Here is a 24,128-nt window from a genome sequence, read left to right as displayed (position 1 = left end):
TGGATCAATTTTTGTCAATTTTGGGCCAATTTTGGGTCAATTTTGGGTCAATTTTGGATCAATTTTTGGTCAATTTTGGGTCAATTTTGCGTGAATTTTGGTCAATTTTTGTTCAATTTTGAGTCAATTTTGGGTGAATTTTGAGTCAATTTTAGATCAATTTTTGGTCAATTTTGGGTCAATTTTGGGTCAATTTTGGGTCAGTTTTGGATCAATTTTGGCTCAATTTTTGCTCAATTTTGGATCAATTTTGGATCAGTTTCGGGTCAATTTCGGCTCAATTTTGGATCAATTTTTGGTCAATTTTGGGCAGATTTTAGATCAATTTTGGATCAATTTTGGATGAATTTTTGGTCAATTTTGGGTCAATTTTGGGTCAATTTTGAGTCCATTTTTAATCAATTCCTGTATCAATTTTGGGGTCGATTTTGGGGTGGTTTGGGCGGATTTTTGGTCAAATTTGGGTCAATTTTGGGAATTTTTTGGCCATTTCAGGACAAATTTCGGACACTCTGAGTGGATTCGGGACAATTTTGGGTTTATTTTCGGCGATTTCAGGCAAAATAACCCCAGAGGAACGAGGCCACGCCCATCAGCACCAGGGCGTTGATATCGACCAATCGGCTCCACTTGGGGTCCTCGGGGGGCGGGGCCTCGGCCACGCCCACACCGGAAGTCCCGCCCTCTGCCGAGGCCACGCCCCCCGCTCCAGGCTCCGCCCCCGGCGCCGCTTCCACGTCTAAAAAATTGGGGGAAAATTGGGTTAAAATAAAAAAAAAATATAAAAAAAAAAACACAAACGAATTTTAGAAGATCCCAAGACCCCAAAAATCCCAAAATTTGGGACTCCCAAGACCCCAAAATTTGAGTCCCCAAATCCTCAAAAATCCCGAATTTTGGGATTCCATAATCCCAGGAATCCCCAAAATCCCAAATTTGGATCCTAAAATCCCAAATTTCTTCCCCAAGACCCCAAAAATCCCAAAATTTGGGACCCCCAAATTCCCCTGGACCCTCAAAATCCCCAAATTTGGATCCCAGAAAACCCAAAAATCCCAAATTTGGAAACACCAAGAACCCAAAAATCCCAAAATTTGGATTCCAAAGATCCCAAAAATTCCAAAATTTGGGACTCCCAGGACCCCAAAATTTGAGTCCCCAAATCCTCAAAAATCCCGAATTTTGGGATTCCATAATCCCAGGAATCCCCAAAATCCCAAATTTGGATCCTAAAATCCCAAATTTCTTCCCCAAGACCCCAAAAATCCCAAAACTTGGGACCCCCAAATTCCCCTGGACCCTCAAAATCCCCAAATTTGGATCCCAGAAAACCCAAAAATCCCAAATTTGGAAACACCAAGAACCCAAAAATCCCAAAATTTGGATTCCAAAGATCCCAAAAATTCCAAAATTTGGGACTCCCAGGACCCCAAAATTCGAGTCCCCAAAATCCTCAAAAATCCCGAATTTTGGGATTCCATGTTGCCAGGAACCCCCAAAATCCCAAATTTGGATCCTAAAATCCCAAATTTCTTCCCCAAGACCCCAAAAACTCCAAATTTTGGGACCCCAATTCCCAGAAATTCCTGGAAATCCCAAATTCGGATCCCAAAAATCCCAAATTTCTTCCCCAAGACCCCAAAAATCCCCAAATTTGGGACCCCCAAATTCCCCTGGACCCCCAAAATCCCCAAATTTGGATCCCAGAAAACCCAAAAATCCCAAATTTGGATCCCAAAATCCCAAATTTATTCCCCAAGACCCCAAAAATCCCAAAATTTGGGACCCCCAAATTCCCCTGGACCCCCCAAAAACCCCAAATTTGGATCAACCCAAAAATCCCAAATTTGGGTCAACCCAAAAATCCCAAAATTTGGATTCCAAAGGTCCCAAAACTTCCAAAAATTTGGGACTCCCAAAATCCCAAAATTTGAGTCCCCAAATCCCCAAAAAACCCAAATTTTGGGATTCCATATTCCCAGGAATCCCAAAAATCCCAAATTTGGATCCTAAAACCCCAAATTTTCTCCCCAGGACCCCAAAATCCCTGAATTTGACTCCCAAACCCCCCAAAAATCCCCAAGTTTGGTGCCCAAGACCTCCAAAAAATCCCAAATTTGGGTCCCCAAAACCCAAAAACCCCAAATTTTGCGACCCCAAATTCCTCTGGACCTCCCAAAAACCCCCAAAATTTTACTCCCAGACCCCCAAAAATCCCAAAATTTGGGACCCTAAAATTCCCCTGGACCCCCCAAAATCCCAAATTTGGATCCCAAAAAAAAACCAAAAATCCCCAAATTTCCTACCCAGGACCCCAAAAATCCCAAATTCGGTTCCCAAGACCCCCCGAAAATCCCAAATTTTGCTCCCATAAATCCCAAATTTCTTCCCTAGGACCCAAAAAATCCCAAAATTTTGGACCCCAAATTTCATTTTACCTTCCCAATATCCCCAAATCTTACTCCCAAAATCCCCAAAAATCGCAAATTTGGATCCCAAAATCCCAAATTTCCTCCCCAGGACCCCAAAAATCCCAAATTTGGATCCTAAAACCCCAAATTTTCTCCCCAGGACCCCAAAATCCCTGAATTTGACTCCCAAACCCCCCAAAAATCCCCAAGTTTGGTGCCCAAGACCTCCAAAAAATCCCAAATTTGGGTCCCCAAAACCCAAAAACCCCAAATTTTGCGACCCCAAATTCCTCTGGACCTCCCAAAAACCCCCAAAATTTTACTCCCAGACCCCCAAAAATCCCAAAATTTGGGACCCTAAAATTCCCCTGGACCCCCCAAAATCCCAAATTTGGATCCCAAAAAAAACCAAAAATCCCCAAATTTCCTACCCAGGACCCCAAAAATCCCAAATTCGGTTCCCAAGACCCCCCGAAAATCCCAAATTTTGCCCCATAAATCCCAAATTTCTTCCCTAGGACCCAAAAAATCCCAAAATTTGGGACCCCAAATTTCATTTTACCCCCCCAAAATTCCCAAATCTTGCTCCCAAAATCCCCAAAAATCGCAAATTTGGATCCCAAAATCCCAAATTTCCTCCCCAGGACCCCAAAAATCCCAAATTTTGGGACCCCAAATTCCCCTGAAGTCCCCCAAAAATTACAAATTTTACTCCCAGATCCCCCAAAAATCCCAAATTTGTGTCCCTTAAACCCAAAACAATCCCAAATTTGGATCCTAAAACCCCAAATTTCCCCCCCAGACCCCCCAAAATCCCCAAATTTTACTCCCAAAAAGCCCCAAATATCCCAAATTTGGATCCAAAAACCCCAAATTTCAACCCCAGGACCCCAAAAATCCCCAAATTTTACTCCCAAAACCCCCAAAAATCCCAAAATTTGGATCCAAAAACCCCAAATTTCAACCCCAGGACCCCAAAAATCCCAAATTTTTCTCCCAAAAATCCCCAAATTTTGGGTTTTCCCCCCTCTTACCCCCCATGGGGACCCCCAAATTTTGGGGGGGCTCCTTGGGCGCGTCCAGGTCGATTCGGGGCTCGCGGCTGTTCCGGAGGCTGAACACCAACCTGTGCAGCTGGGAGCCCAAAAAAATCCCAAAATTCCCCAAAATCCCTCCGGAATTTGGGAAAATCGACCCAAAATTCGGAAAAATCAGCCCGGAATTGATAAGAATTGACACAAAATTGATGAAAATTCACCCAAAAATTGATAAAAATTAATAAAAATAAGTGAACCCAAAATTTGGCAAAATCCACCCAAAATTTGGCAAAATTGACCCAAAAACAACCCAAAAAATTCCAAAAAAATCCCCAAAAAACTCCGTAAAATCATTTATAAAATCCCCCCAAAAAATCCTAAAAAAAAACCCCAAAAAATCCCCCAAAAAATCCCCAAAAAATTCCAAAAAAATCCCCAAAAAATTCCTAAAAAATCCACAAAAAATCCACAAAAAATCTCAAAAAAATCCGCAAAAAATTCTAAACAATTCCCAAAAAAATCCCAAAAAATCCCCAAAAAATCCCAAAAATCTCCTACAAAAATCCCCACAAAATCCCCAAAAATCCCAAAAAATCCCTAAAAAATCCTAAAAAATTTTTTAAAAAATTTAAAAATCACAAAAAATATCAAAAAATTCCCCAAAAAATCGCAAAAAACCCAAAAAAATCCCAAAAAAAAATCCAAAGAAAAACCTCAAAAAATTTCCAAAAAGTCTCAAAAAATCCCTAAAATATTTCCCAGAAAAAATCCCAAAACATCCTAAAAACCCCCAAAAAAATCCCCAAAAAATCCCAAAAAATAAAAAAAAAATCCCAAAAAATTTCAAAAAAATCCAAAAAAATCACAAAAAATCCCCAAAAAATTCCCAAAAAATCATTAAAAATTAAAAAAAAAATTTAAAAAAATCCTTAAATATTCAGAAAAAGATCCAAAAAATCCAAAAAAAATCCCAAAAAATTCCTTTAAAATCCAAAAAAATCTGCATAAAAACCCAAAAATAATCCACAAAAAAATCCAAAAAAATTCCCAAAAAATCCCCAAGAAATCCCAAAAAAATCGCCAAAAAATCCCAAAAAAACCCTAAAATAATCCTAAAAAATCCCAAAAAAATCCACAAAAAATCCACAAAAAATCCAAAAAAAATCCCGAAAAAATTCTTAAAAAATCCCGAAAAAATCCTTAAAAATTAAAAAAAATCCCCAAAAATTCCCCAAAAAATCCCCAAAAAATCCCCAAAAAATAAAAAAAAATCCAAAAGAATCGCAAAAAATTCACAAAAACTCCGCAAAAAATAAATTAAAAAAAAAAAAAATCCCAAAAAAATCCCTAAAAGATCCCAAAAAATCCCCAAAAAATCCCCAAAAAACCTCCAAAAAACCCCAAAAAATCCCAAAAAAATCCCATAAAAATCCCATTAAAATCCAAAAAAATAAAAACAAAACAAAACAAAAAAATTCCCAAAAAAAATCCAAAAAAATCCCCAAAAAAATAAAAAAAAATCCGAAAAAAATCCGAAAAAAATCCCCAAAAAGTCCCCAAAAAATCCGCAAAAAATCCTAAAAAAATCCCGAAAAAATCCTTAAAAATTAAAAAAAATCCCCAAAAAATCCCCAAAAAACCCCAAAAAAATCCCCAAAAAATCACCAAAAATTCCCCAAAAAATCCCCAAAAAATCCCAAGAAAAACCCTAAAAAATCAAAAAAAATCCCGAAAAAATCCTTAAAAATTCAAAAAAATCCCAAAAAAATCCCAAAAAAATCCTTAAAAAATCCCCAAAAATTCCCCAAAAAAACCCCAAAAAAGCCCCAAAAAAATCTCAAATAATCCCCAAAAAATCCCCAAAAAAACTCAAAAAAATCCTAAAAATCCCAAAAAAATCCCAAACAAAACCCTAAAAATCCCCAAAAAATCCTTAAAAAATTCAAAAAAATATCCCTAAAAATCCCCAAAAAAATCCCAAAAAAATCCCAAAAAAATACCAAAAAAACCCCAAAAAAACCACTAAAAAATCCTTAAAAATTAAAAAAAAAAATCCCGAAAAAATCCCAAAAAATCCCTAAAAAATCCTGAAAAAATCCCCCCAAATCCCAAAAAATCCCCAAAAAATCCTTAAAAAATCCCCAAAAAATCCCAAAAAATCCCTAAAAACACTAAAAAATCCCCAAAAAATCCCCCAAAAATCCCCGAAAAATCCACAAAAAATCCACAAAAAATCCGTAAAAAATCCCGAAAAAATCCCCAAAAAATCCCGAAAAAAATCCCCAAAAAACCCCTAAAAATCCTAAAAAATCCGCAAAAAATCCCCAAAAAACCCCAAAAAAATTCTAAAAAAAATCCTAAAAAATCCCGAAAAAATCCCCAAAAATTCGCAAAAAATCACTAAACAATCCTTAAAAATTAAAAAAAAAACCCGAAAAAATCCTTAAAAAATTTTTAAAAAATCCCCAAAAAATCCCAAAAAAATCCCAAAAAAATACCTCAAAAAAACCCCAAAAAAACCACTAAAAAATCCTTAAAAATTAAAAAAAAAAATCCCGAAAAAATCCCAAAAAATCCCTAAAAAATCCTGAAAAAATCCCCAAAAAATCCCCAAAAAATCACAAAAAATCCCCAAAAAATCCGCAAAAAATCCCAAAAAATTCACAAAAAATCCCCAAAAATCCCCAAAAATCCCCGAAAAATCCACAAAAAATCCACAAAAAATCCGTAAAAAATCCCGAAAAAATCCCCAAAAAATCCCAAAAAAATCCCCAAAAAACCCCTAAAAATCCTAAAAAATCCGCAAAAAATCCCCAAAAAACCCCAAAAAAATTCTAAAAAAAATCCTAAAAAATCCCGAAAAAATCCCCAAAAATTCGCAAAAAATCACTAAACAATCCTTAAAAATTAAAAAAAAAACCCGAAAAAATCCTTAAAAAATTTTTAAAAAATCCCCAAAAAATCCCAAAAAAATCCCAAAAACCCCGAAACCACTCACGTGCACCGCGGGGATGGGCGGGTGGCAGCAGGACACGGCCAGCACGGTGCCGCAGGTGAGCAGGAAGAGCAGCACGGCGAAGTGCAGGTAGTGCAGCCCGCACAGCAGCGCGGGCAAATCCCAAAAAATCCCAAATAATCCCAAAAAACCCAAAAAAAATCCCAAAAAACCCCAAAATAATCCCAAAATCCCAAAAAAATCCCCAAAAAATCCCCAAAAAATCCGCAAAAAGTACCCAAAAAAAATCCTAAAAAATCCCGAAAAAATCCCCAAAAATTCGCAAAAAATCACTAAAAAAATCCTAAAATATCCCTAAAAAAATCCCAAAAAAATTCAAAAAATCACCAAAAAAATCCCAAAAAATCGCCAAAAAAACCCTTAAATAATCCTAAAAAATCCCCAAAAAATCCGCAAAAATTCGCAAAAAATCACTAAAAAATCCTTACAAATTCAAAAAAAAATCCCAAAAAAATCCTTAAAAAATTTAAAAAAATCCCAAAAAAACCCAAATAATCCTAAAAAATCCCAAAAATCCCCGAAACCACTCACGTGCACCGTGGGGATGGGCGGGTGGCAGCAGGACACGGCCAGCACGGTGCCGCAGGTGAGCAGGAAGAGCAGCACGGCGAAGTGCAGGTAGTGCAGCCCGCACAGCAGCGCGGGGCAGCGCCCGGGGCGGCCGCAGGAACCGGAGCCCAGCAGGAACTCGGGAACCAACCGAGCCAGGCCCAGCCCCAGCCCGGCCAGCAAACCCCAGAACGCGCCCTGGGGAAAAGGGGAAGGAAAAGGGGATTTGGGGAAAAAATGGGAAAAATTGGGATTTTTTGGGAGGGAAATTTGGGGGATTTTTGGGCATCTGGAGGCCTTTAAATTCCCCGCCCCCAGGTGCCCCCCAGGTGTGCCCAGGTGTGACCCAAATCCCATTTAAGCCCCTCCCAGCTGTCCCCAGGTGTGTCCCAGGTGTGTCTCTGTCCCTCCCAGGTGTCCCCAGGTGCCCCCAGGTGTATCTCAGGTGTGACTCTCTCCTCCCAGGTGTGCCCAGGTGTGACTCAAATCCCCTTTAAACCCCTCCCAGGTGCCCCCAGGTGTATCCCAGGTGTGCCCAGGTGTGTTTCCCTCCCCCCCAGGTGTGTCTCTGTCCCTCCCAGGTGTGTCCCAGGTGTATCTCAGGTGCCCCCAGGTGTGTCCCAGGTGTCCCCAGGTGTCCCCAGGTGTGTCTCTGTCCCCCCCAGGTGTCCCCAGGTGTCCCCAGGTGTCCCCAGGTATGTCTCTGTCCCCCCCAGGTGTCCCCAGGTGCCCCCAGGTGTGTCCCAGGTGTCCCCAGGTGTGTCTCTGTCCCCCCCAGGTGTGCCCCCAGGTGTCCTCAGGTGTATCTCAGGTGCCTCCAGGTGTGTCTCTGTCCCCCCCAGGTGTCCCAGGTGTGTCCCCAGGTGCCCCCAGATGTGTGTCTGTCCCCCCCAGGTGCCCCCAGGTGTGTCCCCAGGTGTGTCCCCAGGTGCCCCCAGGTGTGTCTCTCTGCCCCCCAGGTGCCCCCAGGTGTGTCCCCAGGTGTCCCCAGGTGTATCCCAGGTGTGCCCAGGTGCCCCTTTAAACCCTCCCAGGTGCCCCCAGTTCCCTCCAGGTGTCCCCAGGTGTGCCCAGGTGTATCTCAGGTGTCCCCAGGTGTGTCTCTGTCCCCCCCAGGTGTGTCCCCAGGTGCCCCCAGGTGTCCCCAGGTGTGTCTCTGTCCCCCCCAGGTGTCCCCAGGTGTGTCCCCAGGTGTGTCATTAGGTGTCCCCAGGTGTCCCCAGGTGTCCCCAGGTGTGTCCCAGGTGTGTCTCTGTCCCCCCCAGGTGTGTCCCCAGGTGCCCCAGGTGCGCTCACAGGCTCGTTGACGCGCGGCACGAACACGGCCAGGAAGAAGACGGCGGCCACGGGCGGGGCCAGGTACGAGGCCAGGGCCTGCATGTAATCGAAGAGCTGCCCCCCCCGGGCGGCCTCGACCACCGGCAGCCAGGCCAGGCTGAGCCCCACCATGGCCAGGACCCACAGCCTGGACAGGTGGGACAGGTGAGACACAGGTGAGACACAGGTGAGGTCACCCCAAAAAAAATCCGGGTCTTTTTAAGGTGAAATTTGGGTGGTTTGGGGTCGCCCAGGTGAGGATGAGACTTGGGAGGGTAAAAACAGATTGGGACAGGTGAGGGACAGGTGAGGGACAGGTGAGAGACAGGTGAGACAGGTGAGACACAGGTGGGACAGGTGAGACACAGGTGAGACACAGGTGAGACACAGGTGAGGTCACCTGGGGGCGCCCCCCAAAAAAAATCCGGGTTTTTTTAAGATGAAATTTGGGTGGTTTGGAGTCACCTGGGGGAGCCCCAGGTGAGGATGAGACTCGGGAGGGTAAAAACAGATTGGGACAGGTGAGGGACAGGTGAGATACAGGTGAGAGGTGAGGGACAGGTGAGACACAGGTGAGACAGGTGAGACACAGGTGAGACAGGACAGGTGAGACACAGGTGAGACAGGTGAGATACAGGTGAGACACAGGTGAGGTCACCTGGGGGCGCCCCCCAAAAAAAATCCGGGTTTTTTTAAGGTGAAATTCGGGTGGTTTGGGGTCGCCCAGGTGAGGATGAGACTCGGGAGGGTAAAAACAGCGTGGGACAGGTGAGGGACAGGTGAGACACAGGTGAGACAGGTGAGACACAGGTGAGATACAGGTGAGACACAGGTGAGGTCACCTGGGGGCGCCCCCCAAAAAAATCCCGGTTTTTTTAAGGTGAAATTTGGGTGGTTTGGGGTCGCCCAGGTGAGGATGAGACTCGGGAGGGTAAAAACAGATTGGGACAGGTGAGGGACAGGTGGGACAGGTGAGACACAGGTGAGACACAGGTGAGGTCACCTGAGGTCACTCCAAAAAAAATCCGGGTTTTTTTAAGGTGAAATTTGGGTGGTTTGGGGTCGCCTGGGGGAGCCCCAGGTGAGGATGAGACTCGGGAGGGTAAAAACAGCTTGGGACAGGTGAGATACAGGTGGGACAGGTGAGAGACAGGTGAGACACAGGTGAGAGGTGAGACACAGGTGAGGTCACCCCAAAAAAAATCCGGGTTTTTTTAAGGTGAAATTTGGGTGGTTTGGGGTCGCCCAGGTGAGGATGAGACTTGGGATGGCAAAAACAGCTTGGGACAGGTGAGGGACAGGTGAGACAGGTGAGACACAGGTGAGGTCACCTGGGGGCGCCCCCCAAAAAAAATCCCGGTTTTTTTAAGGTGAAATTTGGGTGGTTTGGGGTCGCCCAGGTGAGGATGAGACTCGGGAGGGTAAAAACAGATTGGGACAGGTGAGAGACAGGTGAGATACAGGTGAGGGACAGGTGAGAGACAGGTGAGATACAGGTGAGGGACAGGTGAGAGACAGGTGAGACACAGGTGAGACACAGGTGAGACACAGGTGAGATACAGGTGAGGTCACCCCAAAAAAAATCCGGGTCTTTTTAAGGTGAAATTTGGGTGGTTTGGGGTCACCTGGGGGAGCCCCAGGTGAGGATGAGACTTGGGATGGCAAAAACAGCTTGGGACAGGTGAGGGACAGGTGAGACACAGGTGGGACACAGGTGAGACACAGGTGAGGTCACCTGGGGGTGCCCCCCAAAAAAATCCGGGTTTTTTTAAGGTGAAATTTGGGTGGTTTGGGGTCGCCTGGGGGAGCCCCAGGTGAGGATGAGACTTGGGAGGGCAGGAACAGCTTGGGACAGGTGAGAGACAGGTGAGACACAGGTGAGGTCACCTGGGGGCGCCCCCCAAAAAAAATCCGGGTTTTTTTAAGGTGAGATTTGGGTGGTTTGGGGTCACCTGGGGGAGCCCCAGGTGAGGATGAGACTTGGGAGGGTAAAAACAGCTTGGGACAGGTGAGGGACAGGTGAGACACAGGTTAGAGACAGGTAAGGGACAGGTGAGAGACAGGTGAGGCACAGGTGAGATACAGGTGAGATACAGGTGAGATATAGGTGAGGTACAGGTGAGAGACAGGTGAGGGACAGGTGAGGCACAGGTGAGAGACAGGTGAGGGACAGGTGAGAGACAGGTGAGATACAGGTGAGACACAGGTGAGGGACAGGTGAGGTCACCTGAGCTTACCCGTGTCAGGTGTGACCACACCTGTCCATGTCTCACCTGTCTCAGCTGTCCCAAATCCCCTCACCTGTCCCAGGTGTGTCCCACCTGTCTCACCTGTCCCAGGTGTGTCCCTCACCTGTCCCAGGTGTGTCCCCACCTGTCTCACCTGCCCCACTGTCCCTCACCTGAACCTCACCTGCCCCCAAGCTGTCCTTCCCCCATCCCAGGTGTGTCCCTTCTGTCTCACCTGTCCCAGGGGTCCCTCACCTGTCTGATGTCCCTCACCTGTCCCAGGTGTGTCCCAGGTGTCACCAGGTGTGTCTCACCTGTCTCACCTCTCCCCCTGTCCCTCACCTGTCCCAAATGTGTCCCAGACACCCTCACTTGTCTCACCTGTCCCACCTGTCCCTCCACCTGTCTCACCTGTCCCAGACTCCCTCACCTGTCCCAGGTGTGTCCCCAGGTGTCCCTCACCTGTCCCAGGTGTCCCCAGGTGTGTCCCAGGTGTCCTCATCTGTCTCACCTGTCCCTCACCTGTCCCAGATCCCCTCACCTGTCTCAGGTAACCCCAGGTTTGTCCCAGATCCTTTCACCTCTCCCAGGTGTCCCCAGGCGTGTCCCAGGTGTGTCTCACCTGTCCCAGATCCCCTCACCTGTCCCTCACCTGCCCAGGTGTGTCTCACCTGTCCCTCACCTGTCCCAGGTGTGTCCCAGGTGTCCCTCACCTGTCCTACCTGTCCCACCTGTCCCTCACCTGTCTCACCTGTCCCAGGTGTGTCCCCAGGTGTCCCTCACCTGTCCCACCTGTCCCTCACCTGTCTCACCTGTCCCAGACTCCCTCACCTTCCAGGTGTGTCCCCACCTGTCCCTCAACTGTCCCAGGTGTCCCTCACCTGTTCCCAGGTGTGTCCCTCACCTGTCCCACCTGTCCCAGGTGTGACCCCCCATCCCCAGGTGTCCCTCACCTGTCCCAGGTGTGTCCCACCTGTCCCTCACCTGTCCCAGACTCCCTCACCTGTTCCCAGGTGTGTCCCACCTGTCCCCACCTGTCCCAGTGTCCCTCACCTGTCTCACCTGTCCCAGGTGTGTCCCCAGGTGTCCCTCCCCTGTCCCAGGTGTGTCCCCACCTGTCCCTCACCTGTCCCTCACCTGTCCCAGGTGTGTCCCCACCTGTCCCTCACCTTCCCGCCAGCAGCAGCTCCCGCGGCCCCGCCCTCGGCCGCAGTTTCCGGTAAACGTCGAGCGTGAACAGCGCCCCCGAGCTGGCGAAGATGGAGGCGAGCGACGACATCAGCGCGGCCAGCACCACGGCCAGCATCAGCCCCCGCAGCCCTGGGGGGTCAATCACTCATTAATTAATTAATAATTAATAATTAATAACCAAAAATGCAAAAAACCCGGCGTTAATCGGCCAAAAAATGGCGTTATTAGCCCCAAAATTAGGGTTAATAGCCCCAAAATTAGGCTAGTGATGACGTCATCGCCACGGCCACCATCAGCCCCCGCAGCCCTGGCCGATTAATCATTAATTAATAATAAATAATTATTAATAAATCACCCAAAATGCAAAAAAACCCGGTGTTAATAGCCCCAAAAACGGCGTTATTAGCCCCAAAATTAGGATTAATAGCCATTTATTAGCCCTAATAATTCAATTATTAGCACTAATAATTGAATTATTAGCCGGTTATTAGTGCTAATAAATCAAAAAACCCGTTAATAGCCCAATAAATGGGATTAATAGCCCGTTATTAGCCATAATAATTAATTTAGTAGCACTAATAATTAAATTAGTAGGCTCTTATTAGTCCTAATAAATGAAAATTACGGTTATTAGCCCTAATAATAAGATTAATAGCCCGTTATTATCCCTAATAATTAAATTATTAGGAATTTATTCGTCCTAATAACTCCAAAATCACCATTAATAGCCCCAAAATCAGGCCAGCGATGACGTCAGCACCGCGGCCACCATCACCCCCGCAGCCCTGGGGGATTAATCGTTAATTAATTAATTATTAATTAATAATAAATCACCCAAAATGCAAAAAACTCGGTGTTAATAGCCCCAAAAACGGCGTTATTAGCCCCAAAATTAGGATTAATAGCCATTTATTAGCCCTAATAATTAAACTATTAGCCTTAATAATTAAAATATTAGGATTTTATTAGTCCTAATAAATAAATATTACCGTTAATAGCCCAATTAATGGGATTAATAGCCCGTTATTAGCCCTAATAATTTGATTATTAGGCGATTATTAGAGCTAATAAATCAAAATTAAATTTAATAGCCCGAATAATTTGATTAATAACCCATAATAACCTCTAATAAATCACTAATAAGTCACTAATGAATCACTAATAACCGCTAATAAATCACCAATAACTCTTTTATTAATCACTAATAACTAATTAATAATCATTATGAATTGTTGAAATTTAATTAATAACCGCTAATAAATCCATAATAACCCATAATAACCACTAATACATCACTAATAAATTACTAATAACCCATAATAATCTCTAATAAATCATTAATAAATTACTAGTAAATCATTAATTACCGCTAATAAATCACCAATAACTCCTTATTAATCATTAATAACTAATTAATAATCATTATTAATGGTTAATAATTAATAACCGCTAATAATTGCCTAATAACCCATAACAACCACTAATAAATCACTAATAAATCACTAATAAATTGCTAATAAATCATTAATAACCGCTAATAAATCACCAATAACTCTTTATTAATCACCAATAACTAATTAATAATCATTATTCATGTCTAATAATTAATTAATAACCACTAATAACTCCCTAATAACTCCCTAATAACCCATAATAACCTCTAATAAATCATTAGTGAATTACTAATAAATCAATAATAATCGCAAATTAATCACAAATAACTCGTTATTAAACACTAATAAATATTTAATAACCATTACTAATGTCTAATAATTAATTAATAACCGCTAATAATTGCCTAATAACCCATAATAACCACTAATAAGTCACTAATAAATCACTAATAGATCATTAATAAATTACTAATAAATAATTAATAACCGCTAATAAATCGACAATAACTCGTTATTAATCACTAATAACTAATTAATAACCACTATTAATGGCTAATATTAATTATTAACTATTAATTATTACTATTAAATATTAATTATTAGATATTAATCATTATTTATTAATTATTAGTTATTAATTATTAGTTATTAATTATTAATTATTAGTTATTAATTATTAGTTATTAATTACCGTGGGGCAGCAGGCCCAGCACCAGTCTGGGATAGGCCACGTTGGAGCAGCCCAGGGTGGAGCCGCAGGCCCGGGAGCAACCCTGGGGGTCAGCGCAGCCCACGACGTCTGCGGGAAACCAGTATAAACCAGTATGGACCAGTATAGACCAGTATAAACCAGTATAAACCAGTATAAACCAGTATGGACCAGTATAAACCAGTATAAACCAGTATGGACCAGTATGGACCAGTATAAACCGGTATAAACCAGTATGGATCAGTATGGACCAGTATAAACCAGTATGAACCAGTATGGACCAGTATAAACCGGTATAAACCAGTATGGACCAGTATAAACCGGTATAAACCAGTATGGATCAGTATAAACCAGTACCGACCAGTACAGACTGGTATAAACCAGTATGGACCAGTATAGACCAGTATAAACCAGTATGGACCAGTATAAACCAGTATGGACCAGTATAGACTAGTGTAAACCAGTATGGACCAGTATAAACCAGTGTAAACCATTATAAACCAGTATGGACCAGTATAAACCAGTGTAAACCATTATAAACCAGTATGGACCAGTATAAACCAGTATAGGCCAGTGTGGACAAGTATGGACCAGTACGGACCAGTATGGATTCATATAAACCAGTATAACCCAGTATAAACCAGTGAGACTGACCCGGGAAGAGGACGCGGGCGGCCATCTTAGATTCATTGTGCAGCAGCCATTTTGAGCGGCCATTTTGAAATTTCATATGGGCGCCGCCATTTTTAAAACCCATACATGCACCACCATTTTGGGCGGCCATTTTGAATAAACTTTTTAATCCCAACCTAAACCAGTATAACCCAGTATAAACCAGTATAAACCAGCGAGACCGACCCGGGAAGAGGACGCGGGCGGCCATTTTACATTCATTTTGGGCGGCCATTTTGAAAACCCATACATGCACCACCATTTTGGGCGGCCATTTTGAATAAGCTTTTTAATCCCAACCCAAACCAGTATAACCCAGTATAAACCAGTATAAACCAGCGAGACTGACCCGGGAAGAGGACGCGGGCGGCCATCTTAGATTCATTTTGGGCAGCCATTTTGAAAATTCATATGGACGCCGCCATTTTGGGCGGCCATTTTGAATAAACTTTTTAATCCCAACCTAAACCAGTATAACCCAGTATAAACCAGCGAGACCGGCCCGGGAAGAGGACGCGGGCGGCCATCTTAGATTCATTTTGGGCGGCCATTTTGAAAGTTCACATGGACGCCACCATTTTGGGCGGCCATTTTGAATAAGCTTTTTAATCCCGACCCAAACCAGTATAACCCAGTATAAACCAGTATAAACCAGCGAGACTGACCCGGGAAGAGGACGCGGGCGGCCATGCCGGGCAGCACCATCAGGAACATGGGCAGCACCTTGAGGTAGCCGCAGACGACGCAGCCGGCGCGGACGTGGGTGAGGGAGCGGCCGGCCAGGCAGCGCTGCACGATCACCTGCGGCCGGGAGCCCAGTCAGGGACCAGTTAGAGACCAGTTAGAGACTGGTGTGACCAGTGATCCCAGTTACAGACCAGTTATCCCAGTTACAGATCAGTTAGAGACCAGTTAGAGACTGGTGTGACCAGTTATAGACCAGTTACAGATCAGTTATCCCAGTTACAGACCAGTTACAGACTGGTGTGACCAGTGATCCCAGTTACAGACCAGTTATCACAGACCAGTTAGAGACCAGTTACAGACTGGTGTGACCAGTTATAGACCAGTTACAGACCAGTTATCCCAGTTAGGGACCAGTTACAGACTGGTGTGACCAGTTATAGACCAGTTACAGACCAGTTATCCCAGTTACAGACCAGTTAGAGACCAGTTACAGACTGGTGTGACCAGTTATAGACCAGTTACAGACCAGTTATCCCAGTTAGGGACCAGTTACAGACTGGTGTGACCAGTTATAGACCAGTTACAGATCAGTTAGCCCAGTTACAGACCAGTTAGAGACCAGTTACAGACTGGTGTGACCAGTTATAGACCAGTGATCCCAGTTATAGACCAGTTAGGGACCAGTTAGAGACCAGTTACAGACTGGTGTGACCAGTTATAGACCAGTTACAGACCAGTGATCCCAGTTATAGACCAGTTACAGACCAGTTAGGGACCAGTTAGGGACCAGTTAGAGACCAGTGATCCCAGTTAGGGACTGGTGTGACCAGTTACAGACCAGTTATCCCAGTTACGGACTGGTGAGACCAGGGATCCCAGTCAGGGACCAGTTATCCCAGTTACAGACCAGTTACAGACCAGTTAGGCACTGGTGTGACCAGTTATCCCAGTCAGGGACCAGTTACATACCAGTTAGAGACTGGTGTGACCAGTTATCCCAGTTAGGGACCAGTTACAGACTGGTGTGACCAGTTATAGACCAGTTACAGACCAGTTATCCCAGTTAGGCACTGGTGTGACCAGTTAGAGACCAGTGATCCCAGTCAGGGACCAGTTATCCCAGTTAGAGACTGGTGTGACCAGTTATGCACCAGTTAGAGACTGGTGTGACCAGTTACAGACCAGTTATCCCAGTTAGGGACCAGTTAGGGACCAATTAGGGACCAGTTAGAGACCAGTGATCCCAGTTACAGACTGGTGTGACCAGTTATCCCAGTTAGGGACCAGTTACAGACTGGTGTGACCAGTTAGAGACTCAGGTGTGACCAGTTACAGACCAGTTAGGGACCAGTGATCCCAGTTAAGGACCGGTTAGGGACCAGTTACAGACTGGTGTGACCAATTAGAGACCAGTTACAGACCACTTAGAGACCAGTTAGGGACTGGTGAGACCAGTTCGAGACTGGTGTGACCAGTGATCCCAGTTAGGGACCAGTTACCGACCAGTGATCCCAGTTAGGGATTGGTGAGACCAGTTCGAGACTGGTGTGACCAGTTAGAGACCAATTATCCCAGTTATCCCAGTTAGGGACCAGTTAGGGACCAGTTAGGCACTGGTGTGACCAGTTATCCCAGTTACAGACCAGTTATCCCAGTTAGGGACCAGTTAGAGACCAGTGATCCCAGTTACAGCCCAGTGTGCCTCCCACTCCCCTCCCAGTTCCCTCCCAGTCAATCCCAGTTCCATCCCAGTATATCCCAGTCCATCCCAGTCAATCCCAGTATATCCCAATATATCCCAGTATATCCCAGTCCATTCCCAGTATCTCGCAGTACATCCCAGTTCCATCCCAGTCCATTCCCAGTATATCCCAGTTCATCCCAGTTCTCCATTCCCAGTATATCCCAGTTCCCTCCCAGTCCCTCCCAGTATAAACCAATCCCAAACCAGTACAAACCAGTACAACAAATCCCCTCCAGCACCCATTATCCCCCATTTTTAACCCTTTAACCCCCTCCCAATCCCTCCCAGTCCATTCCCAGTATATCCCAGCATATCCCTGTCCATTCCCAGTACATCCCAGTATATCCCAGTCCCACCTGGTCGGTGCACCAGTACCAGGCCGAGATGATTCCCAGTCCCAGCACCAGCCCGGGCCAGGGCAGGTTCCCAGTACTGGGATCCCAGTTCCATCCCAATCCATCCCAGTATATCCCAGTTCCCTCCCAGTCCATTCCCAGTACAACCCAGTTCCCTCCCAGTCCATCCCAGTACATCCCAGTTCCATCCCAGTCCATTCCCAGTACATCCCAGTTCCATCCCGGTATATCCCATTCCCCTCCCAGTCCATCCCAGTCCATTCCCATTATCTCCCAGTCCATCCCAGTTCCTTCCCAGTATAAACCAGTACAAACCAGTACAACAAATCCCCTCCAACACCCATTATCCCCCATTTTTAACCCTTTAACCCCCTCCCAATCCCTCCCAGTCCATTCCCAGTATATCCCAGCATATCCCAGTCCATCCCAGTATATCCCAGTACATCCCAGTATATCCCAGTCCCACCTGGTCGGTGCACCAGTACCAGGCCGAGATGATTCCCAGTCCCAGCACCAGCCCGGGCCAGGGCAGGTCCCCGGTGTCGGGGGCGCGCAGCAGGTGGAACGCGTCGGGCCGGGGGCGCCCGCAGGGCCCCGAGGCGTTGGGGGGCGTGGCCAGTGGGTATCGCTCCTGCAGGCCCTGGTAGCCACCCACGGCTCCCAGGGCTGGAGAAACCAGTATGAACCAGTATAAACCAGTATGAACCAGTATGAACCACTATAAATCAGTATGAACCAGTATGAACCAGTATGAACCAGTATGATTCAGTAGGGACCAGTATGGGCCAGTGGGTATCGCTCCTGCAGGCCCTGGTAGCCACCCACGGCTCCCAGGGCTGGGGAAACCAGTATAAACCAGTATAAACCAGTATGGACCGGTATGAACCAGTATGAACCAGTATGGACCAGTATGAACCAGTATGAATCAGTATGGACCAGTATGAACCAGTATAAACCAGTATGGTTAGTATATACCAGTATGGATCAGTATGGACCAGTATGAACCAGTATGGACCAGTATAGACTGGTATAAACTGGTATGGATTAGTATGGACCAGTATGAACCAGTTTAAACCAGTATAAACCAGTATGGACTAGTAGGGACCAGTATACACTGGTATAAACTGGTATGGATTAATATGGATCAGTATGGACCAGTTTAAACCAGTATAAACCAGTATGGACCAAAAGAACCTGGTATAAACTGGTATGGACCAGTATGAACCAGTACAGGCCAGTATGGAAAGGTATGAAGCTGTATAAACCAGTATGGACCAGTATGGACCAGTATAAACCAATATGGAACAGTATAAACCAGTATAAACCAGTAAAACCCAGTAAGACAGCACAGTAATGATTCCCAGCCCTTCCCAGTATAAACCAGTCCCTCCCAGTCCATCCCAGTTCCTCCCAGTTCCATCCCATTCCCCTCACAGTCCCTCCCAATATAAACCAGTATAAACCAGTATAAACCAGTCCCACCGTAGCCGGCCAGCACGGAGGCTCCCGCGATGATGATCAGAGTCTGCACCAGGTCAGCGAACATCAGTGCAGTCAGCCCGCCTGCCGGAAACCAGTATGGACCAGTATGAACCAGTATGGACCAGTATAAACCAGTATGTAGTGGTACAGACCAGTATGGACCAGTATGGACCGGCATAAACCAGTATGGACCAGTATAAACCAGTATGTAGTGGTACAGACCAGTATGGACCAGTATGGACCGGCATAAACCAGTATAAACCAGTATGTAGTGGTACAGACCAGTATGGACCAGTATGGACCGGCATAAACCAGTATGGACCAGTATGGACTGGTACAGAGCAGTACAAATTAGTACAAACCAGTATAAACCAGTATGGACCAGTATGGACCAGTATAGACCAGTATGAACCAGTATGGACCAGTATGGACCAGTATGGACCAGTATAGACCAGTATGAACCAGTATAGACCAGTATAAACCGGTATGGACCAGTATAAACCAGTATGGACCAGTATGGACTAGTCTAAACCAGTATAAACCAGTGCAGAGTGGTACAGAGCAGTATGGACCAGTATGAACCAGTATAAACCAGTATGGACTAGTATGGACTGGTACGGACCAGTAAAGACCAGTACAGACCAGTATGGATCAGTATAAACCAATATAAACCAGTATAAACCAGTATGGACCAGTATAAACCAGTATGAACCAGTATGGATCAATAGCTGGCCATAATGGGGCGCCATCTTGGGCAGCCATTTTGGGAACTCATATGGGCGCCGCCATTTTGGGTGGTTGTGGAAGCCGCCATCTTGGGCGGCCATCTTGGATTCATTCCACGGCAGCCATTTTGAGCGGCCATTTTGGAATCTCGTATGGGCGCCGCCATTTTGGGCGGCCATCTTGAATAAACCCCTTAATCTCAACATAAACCAGTATAAACCAGTATAAACCAATAAAAACCAGTATGAACAGATGGCCGGCCATAATGGGGCGCCATCTTGGGCGGCCATCTTGGATTCATTCCACGGCGGCCATTTTGAGCTGCCATTTTGGATAAACCCCTTAAACTCAACATAAACCAGTCCAAACCAGTCCAAACCAGTCCAAACCAGTCCAAACCAGTCTAAACCAGTCTAAACCAGTATAAATCAGTATAAACCAGTAAAAGCAGTTTAAACCAGTCTAAATCAGTCTAAACCAGTACAAACCAGTCCAAACCTGTCTAAACCAGTCCAAACCAGTCCAAACCAGTAAAACCAGTACAAACCAGTGTAAACCAGTGCAAACCAGTATAAACCAGTACAAACAAGTGACGGTGTAGGGAGCGATGATCCCCCAGCAGCGCCCCCACTGACGTGTACAGGTCCCAGCCCAGTCCCTCCCAGTCCCTCCCAGTATAAACCAGTATAAACCAGTATAAACCATTATAAACCAGTACAAACCAGTATAAACCAGTATAAACCAGTACAAACCAGTGACGGTGTAGAGCGCGGTGACCCCCAGCAGCGCCCCCACCGACGCGTACAGGTCCCAGCCCAGCGCCTCGCGGATGAACAGAGCGCCCGAGTACATGTCCACCTGGGGATACTGGTTTGAACTGGGAGGGACTGGGAGGGAACTGGGGTAAACTGGGATGGACTGGGAGGGACTGGGAATGGACTGGGATGAACTGGGATTGGACTTGTTTATACTGGGAGGGACTGAGAGGGACTGGGAGGGGAAAGGGTTGTAATGGTTTATACTGGGAATGGACTGGGAGGGGATTGGGTTATACTGGGATGGAACTGGGTTATACTGGGATGGACTGGGATGGAACTGGGATGAACTGGGAGGGAACTGGGATGGACTGGGATGAACTGGGAGGGACTGGGAGGGACTGGAAATAGACTGGGATAAACTGGGATAAACTGGAATGGACTGGGATGAACTGGGATGAACTGGGAGGGGACTGGTATAAACTGGGATTAACTGGGTTTTAACTGGGATAAACTGGGAGGAACTGGGAGGGACTGGGCTGGACTGGGAGGGTCTGGGAGGGGATTGGGAGGGAACTGGGTTTTACTGGGTTATACTGGGATATACTGGGAGGGACTGGGAGGGAATTGGTTTATACTGGGAGGGAACTGGGGGGAACTGGGAGTGACTGGGAGGGACTGGGATAAACTGGGATTGGACTGGGAGGGACTGGGAGGGAATTGGTTTATACTGGGAGGGACTGGGATAAACTGGGATGGACTAAGAGGGAAATGGGAAGGGATTGGGATGGACTGGGATAAACTGGTTTATACTGGTTTATACTGGGAGGGACTGGAGAGGAAACCCCGAATTCTGCAGGGATCCTCCAGTCCCTACCAGTATAGACCCGTATAAACCAGTTCAAACCAGTATAAACCCGTCCCTCCCAGTCCCTCCCAGTATAACCCAGTTCCCTCCTTGTCTCTCCCAGTACAAACCAGTATAAACCAGTATAAGGAATCACCCCATCATTTTTAACCCTTTAATCCCCTCCCAGTTCCCTCCCAGTCCCTCCCAGTATAAACCAGTTCATTCCCAACCTCCTCCCAGTCCCTCCAGTATAACCCAGTCCCTCCCAGTCCCTCCCAATTTATCCCAGTCTCTCCCAGTATAACCCAGTATAACCCAGGCCCTCCCAGTCTATCCCAGTTCCCTCCCAGTTTATCCCAGTCCCTCCCAGTCTATCCCAGTCCCTCCCAGTTTATCCCAGTTCCCTCCCAGTCCCTCCCAGTCCCTCCCAGTCTATCCCAGTCCCTCCCAGTTCTCTCCCAGTTCCCTCCCAGTTTATCCCAGTCCCTCCCAGTCCCTCCCAGTTTATCCCAGTACCGAGATCTTGGTGCTGATGAAGAGCCCCAGCTCCATCCCAGTTTCTTCCCAGTCCCTCCCAGTTTATCCCAGTATAACCCAGTATAACCCAGTATAACCCAGTATAATCCAGTCCCTCCCAGTCTATCCCAGTTCCCTCCCAGTTCCCTCCCAGTCCCTCCCAGTATAACCCAGTTATCCCAGTACCGAGATCTTGGTGCCGATGCAGAGCCCCAGTTCCCTCCCATTTTATCCCAGTCCCTCCCAGTCCCTCCCAGTTTATCCCAGTATAACCCAGTTCTGTCCCAGTCCCTCCCAGTATAACCCAGTCCCTCCCAGTCCCACCCAGTTTATCCCAGTTTCCTCCCAGTCCCTCCCAGTTCTATCCCAGTCCCTCCCAGTTTATTCCTCCCAGTTCCCTCCCAGTCCCTCCCAGTTTATCCCAGTATAAACCAGTTCCCTCCCAATCCCTCCCAGTCCCTCCCAGTTTATCCCAGTATAAACCAGTTCCCTCCCAGTCCCTCCCAGTTCCCTTTATCCCATTCCCAGTTCCCTCCCAGTCCCTCCCAGTTCCCTCCCAGTCCCCCCAGTTTATCCCAGTATAAACCAGTCCCTCCCAGTTCCCTCCCAGTCCCTCCCAGTCCCTCCCAGTCACCTCCCAGTCTATCCCATTCCCCCCAGTTTATCCCAGTCCCTCCCAGTATAACCCAGTTTATCCCAGTACCGATATCTTGGTGCTCACGTAGAGCCCCAGCTCCATCCCAGTATATCCCAGTATAAACAAGCATAAACCAGTATAACCAGTACTGATATCTTGGTGCTGACAGAGAGCCCCAGTCCCTCCCAGTATAACCCAGTATAACCCAGTATAAACCAGTACAAACCAGTATAAACCAGTATAAACCAGTATACCGAGATCTTGGTGCTGACGTAGAGCCCCAGCGAGAGCAGCGCCAGGTAGAGCCGGATCCTCCCAGTATAACCCAGTATAACCCAGTATAACCCAGTATAAACCAGTACAAACCAGTATAAACCAGTATAAACCAGTATAAACCAGTATAAACCAGTATAAACCAGTATACCGAGATCTTGGTGCTGACGTAGAGCCCCAGCGAGAGCAGCACCAGGTAGAGCCGGATCCTCCCAGTATAACCAGTATAACCCAGTATAACCCAGTATAACCCAGTACAAACCAGTATAACCCAGTATAAACCAGTATAAACCAGTATAAACCAGTATACCGAGATCTTGGTGCTGACGTAGAGCCCCAGCGAGAGCAGCACCAGGTAGAGCCGGATCCTCCCAGTATAACCCAGTATAACCCAGTATAACCCAGTATAACCAGTACAAACCAGTACAAACCAGTATAAACCAGTATAAACCAGTATACCGAGATCTTGGTGCTGACGTAGAGCCCCAGCGAGAGCAGCGCCAGGTAGAGCCGGATCCTCCCAGTATAACCCAGTATAACCCAGTCCCCCCAGTATAACCAGTACAAACCAGTATAACCCAGTCTAACCCAGTCTATCCCAGTATAACCCAGTATAAACCAGTATAAACCAGTATAAACCAGTATACCGAGATCTTGGTGCTGACGTAGAGCCCCAGCGAGAGCAGCGCCAGGTAGAGCCGGATCCTCCCAGTATAACCCAGTATAACCCAGTATAACCAGTATAAACCAGTATAAACCAGTACAAACCAGTATAAACCAGTATAAACCAGTATACCGAGATCTTGGTGCTGACGTAGAGCCCCAGCGAGAGCAGCGCCAGGTAGAGCCGGATCCTCCCGCCCCCGAAGCGCCGGCCCAGGTACTCGGGCATGGTGCTGACCTGGGGAAACTGGTTTATACTGGGAGGGACTGGGAGGGACTGGGAGGGACTGGGATTAACTGGGAGGGACTGGGATTAACTGGGATTGGCTGGGATTAACTGGGCTGGGGTTAACTGTGGTTAACTGTGGTTAACTGTGGTTAACTGGGCTGGACTGGGATTAACTGGGCTTAACTGGGCTGGACTGGGATTAACTGGGCTGGGGTTAGCTGGGGTGGACTGGGGTTAACTGGGGTAAACTGGGGTTAACTGGGGTGAGCTGGGATTAACTGGGATTGGTTGGGCTGGGCTGGGCTGGGGTTAACTGGGGTTAACTGGGTCAGGTTTAACTGGGGTTAACTGGGGTTAGCTGGGGTTAACTGGGATGGACTGGGGTTAACTGGGTCAGGTTTAACTGGGATGGACTGGGCTGGGGTTAACTGGGGTGGACTGGGATTAACTGGGGTGGACTGGGGTTAACTGGGGTGGGGTTAACTGGGGTGAGCTGGGATTAACTGGGATTGGCTGGGCTGGGGTTAACTGGGGTTAACTGGGTCAGGTTTAACTGGGGTTAACTGGGCTGGGCTGGGGTTAACGGGGATTAACTGGAGTTAACTGGGATGGGACTGGGATTAACTGGGATGGGACTGGGATTAACTGGGCTGGGGTTAACTGGGGTGAGCTGGGATTAACTGGGA

At 46.5% G+C, this 24,128-nt stretch overlaps 1 protein-coding gene across 2 annotated transcripts; it reads right to left on the bottom strand.

The window, feature by feature from the left end:
- Nucleotides 1-516: 516 nt before the first annotated feature.
- On the bottom strand, nucleotides 517-23,485 carry LOC130262754 (sodium/glucose cotransporter 2-like). Of its 2 annotated transcripts, none has more exons than XM_056510198.1 (11): nucleotides 23,347-23,485; nucleotides 20,272-20,377; nucleotides 18,794-18,874; nucleotides 17,778-17,977; nucleotides 15,190-15,325; nucleotides 13,835-13,942; nucleotides 11,728-11,878; nucleotides 8,310-8,478; nucleotides 6,996-7,211; nucleotides 3,446-3,545; nucleotides 517-739 (listed from the first exon to the last, which is right to left on the bottom strand). In XM_056510198.1, the coding sequence occupies exons 1-11, from the start codon at nucleotides 23,440-23,442 to the stop codon at nucleotides 555-557; spliced, it is 1,548 nt and encodes a 515-aa protein (XP_056366173.1). In that variant the 5' UTR covers nucleotides 23,443-23,485; the 3' UTR covers nucleotides 517-554. The 2 variants fall into 2 exon arrangements, with proteins under 2 accessions (XP_056366173.1, XP_056366174.1); XM_056510199.1 differs by lacking the exon at nucleotides 23,347-23,485 and adding an exon at nucleotides 22,532-22,591 and having other exon boundaries at nucleotides 525-739.
- Between the last annotated feature and the right edge of the window lie 643 nt (nucleotides 23,486-24,128).

The sequence above is a fragment of the Oenanthe melanoleuca genome, chromosome 25 (genome assembly GCF_029582105.1).
Source record: "Oenanthe melanoleuca isolate GR-GAL-2019-014 chromosome 25, OMel1.0, whole genome shotgun sequence".
Lineage (NCBI taxonomy): Eukaryota > Metazoa > Chordata > Aves > Passeriformes > Muscicapidae > Oenanthe > Oenanthe melanoleuca.
The sequence above is the reverse complement of the archived record's forward strand: the minus strand, read 5'-3'. Positions and strand labels throughout refer to the sequence as shown.

Coding starts and splice junctions, on each gene's coding strand:
- LOC130262754 (XM_056510198.1), bottom strand. CDS start 23,442: ATGCCCGAGTACCTGGGCCGGCGCTTCGGGGGCGGGAGGATCCGGCTC. Junction 13,943..15,189: donor CGCCCGCGTCCTCTTCCCGG/GTCAGTCTCGCT, acceptor GGTTTCCCGCAG/ACGTCGTGGGCTGCGCTGAC. Junction 3,546..6,995: donor CGCCCATCCCCACGGTGCAC/GTGAGTGGTTTC, acceptor TTGGGCTCCCAG/CTGCACAGGTTGGTGTTCAG.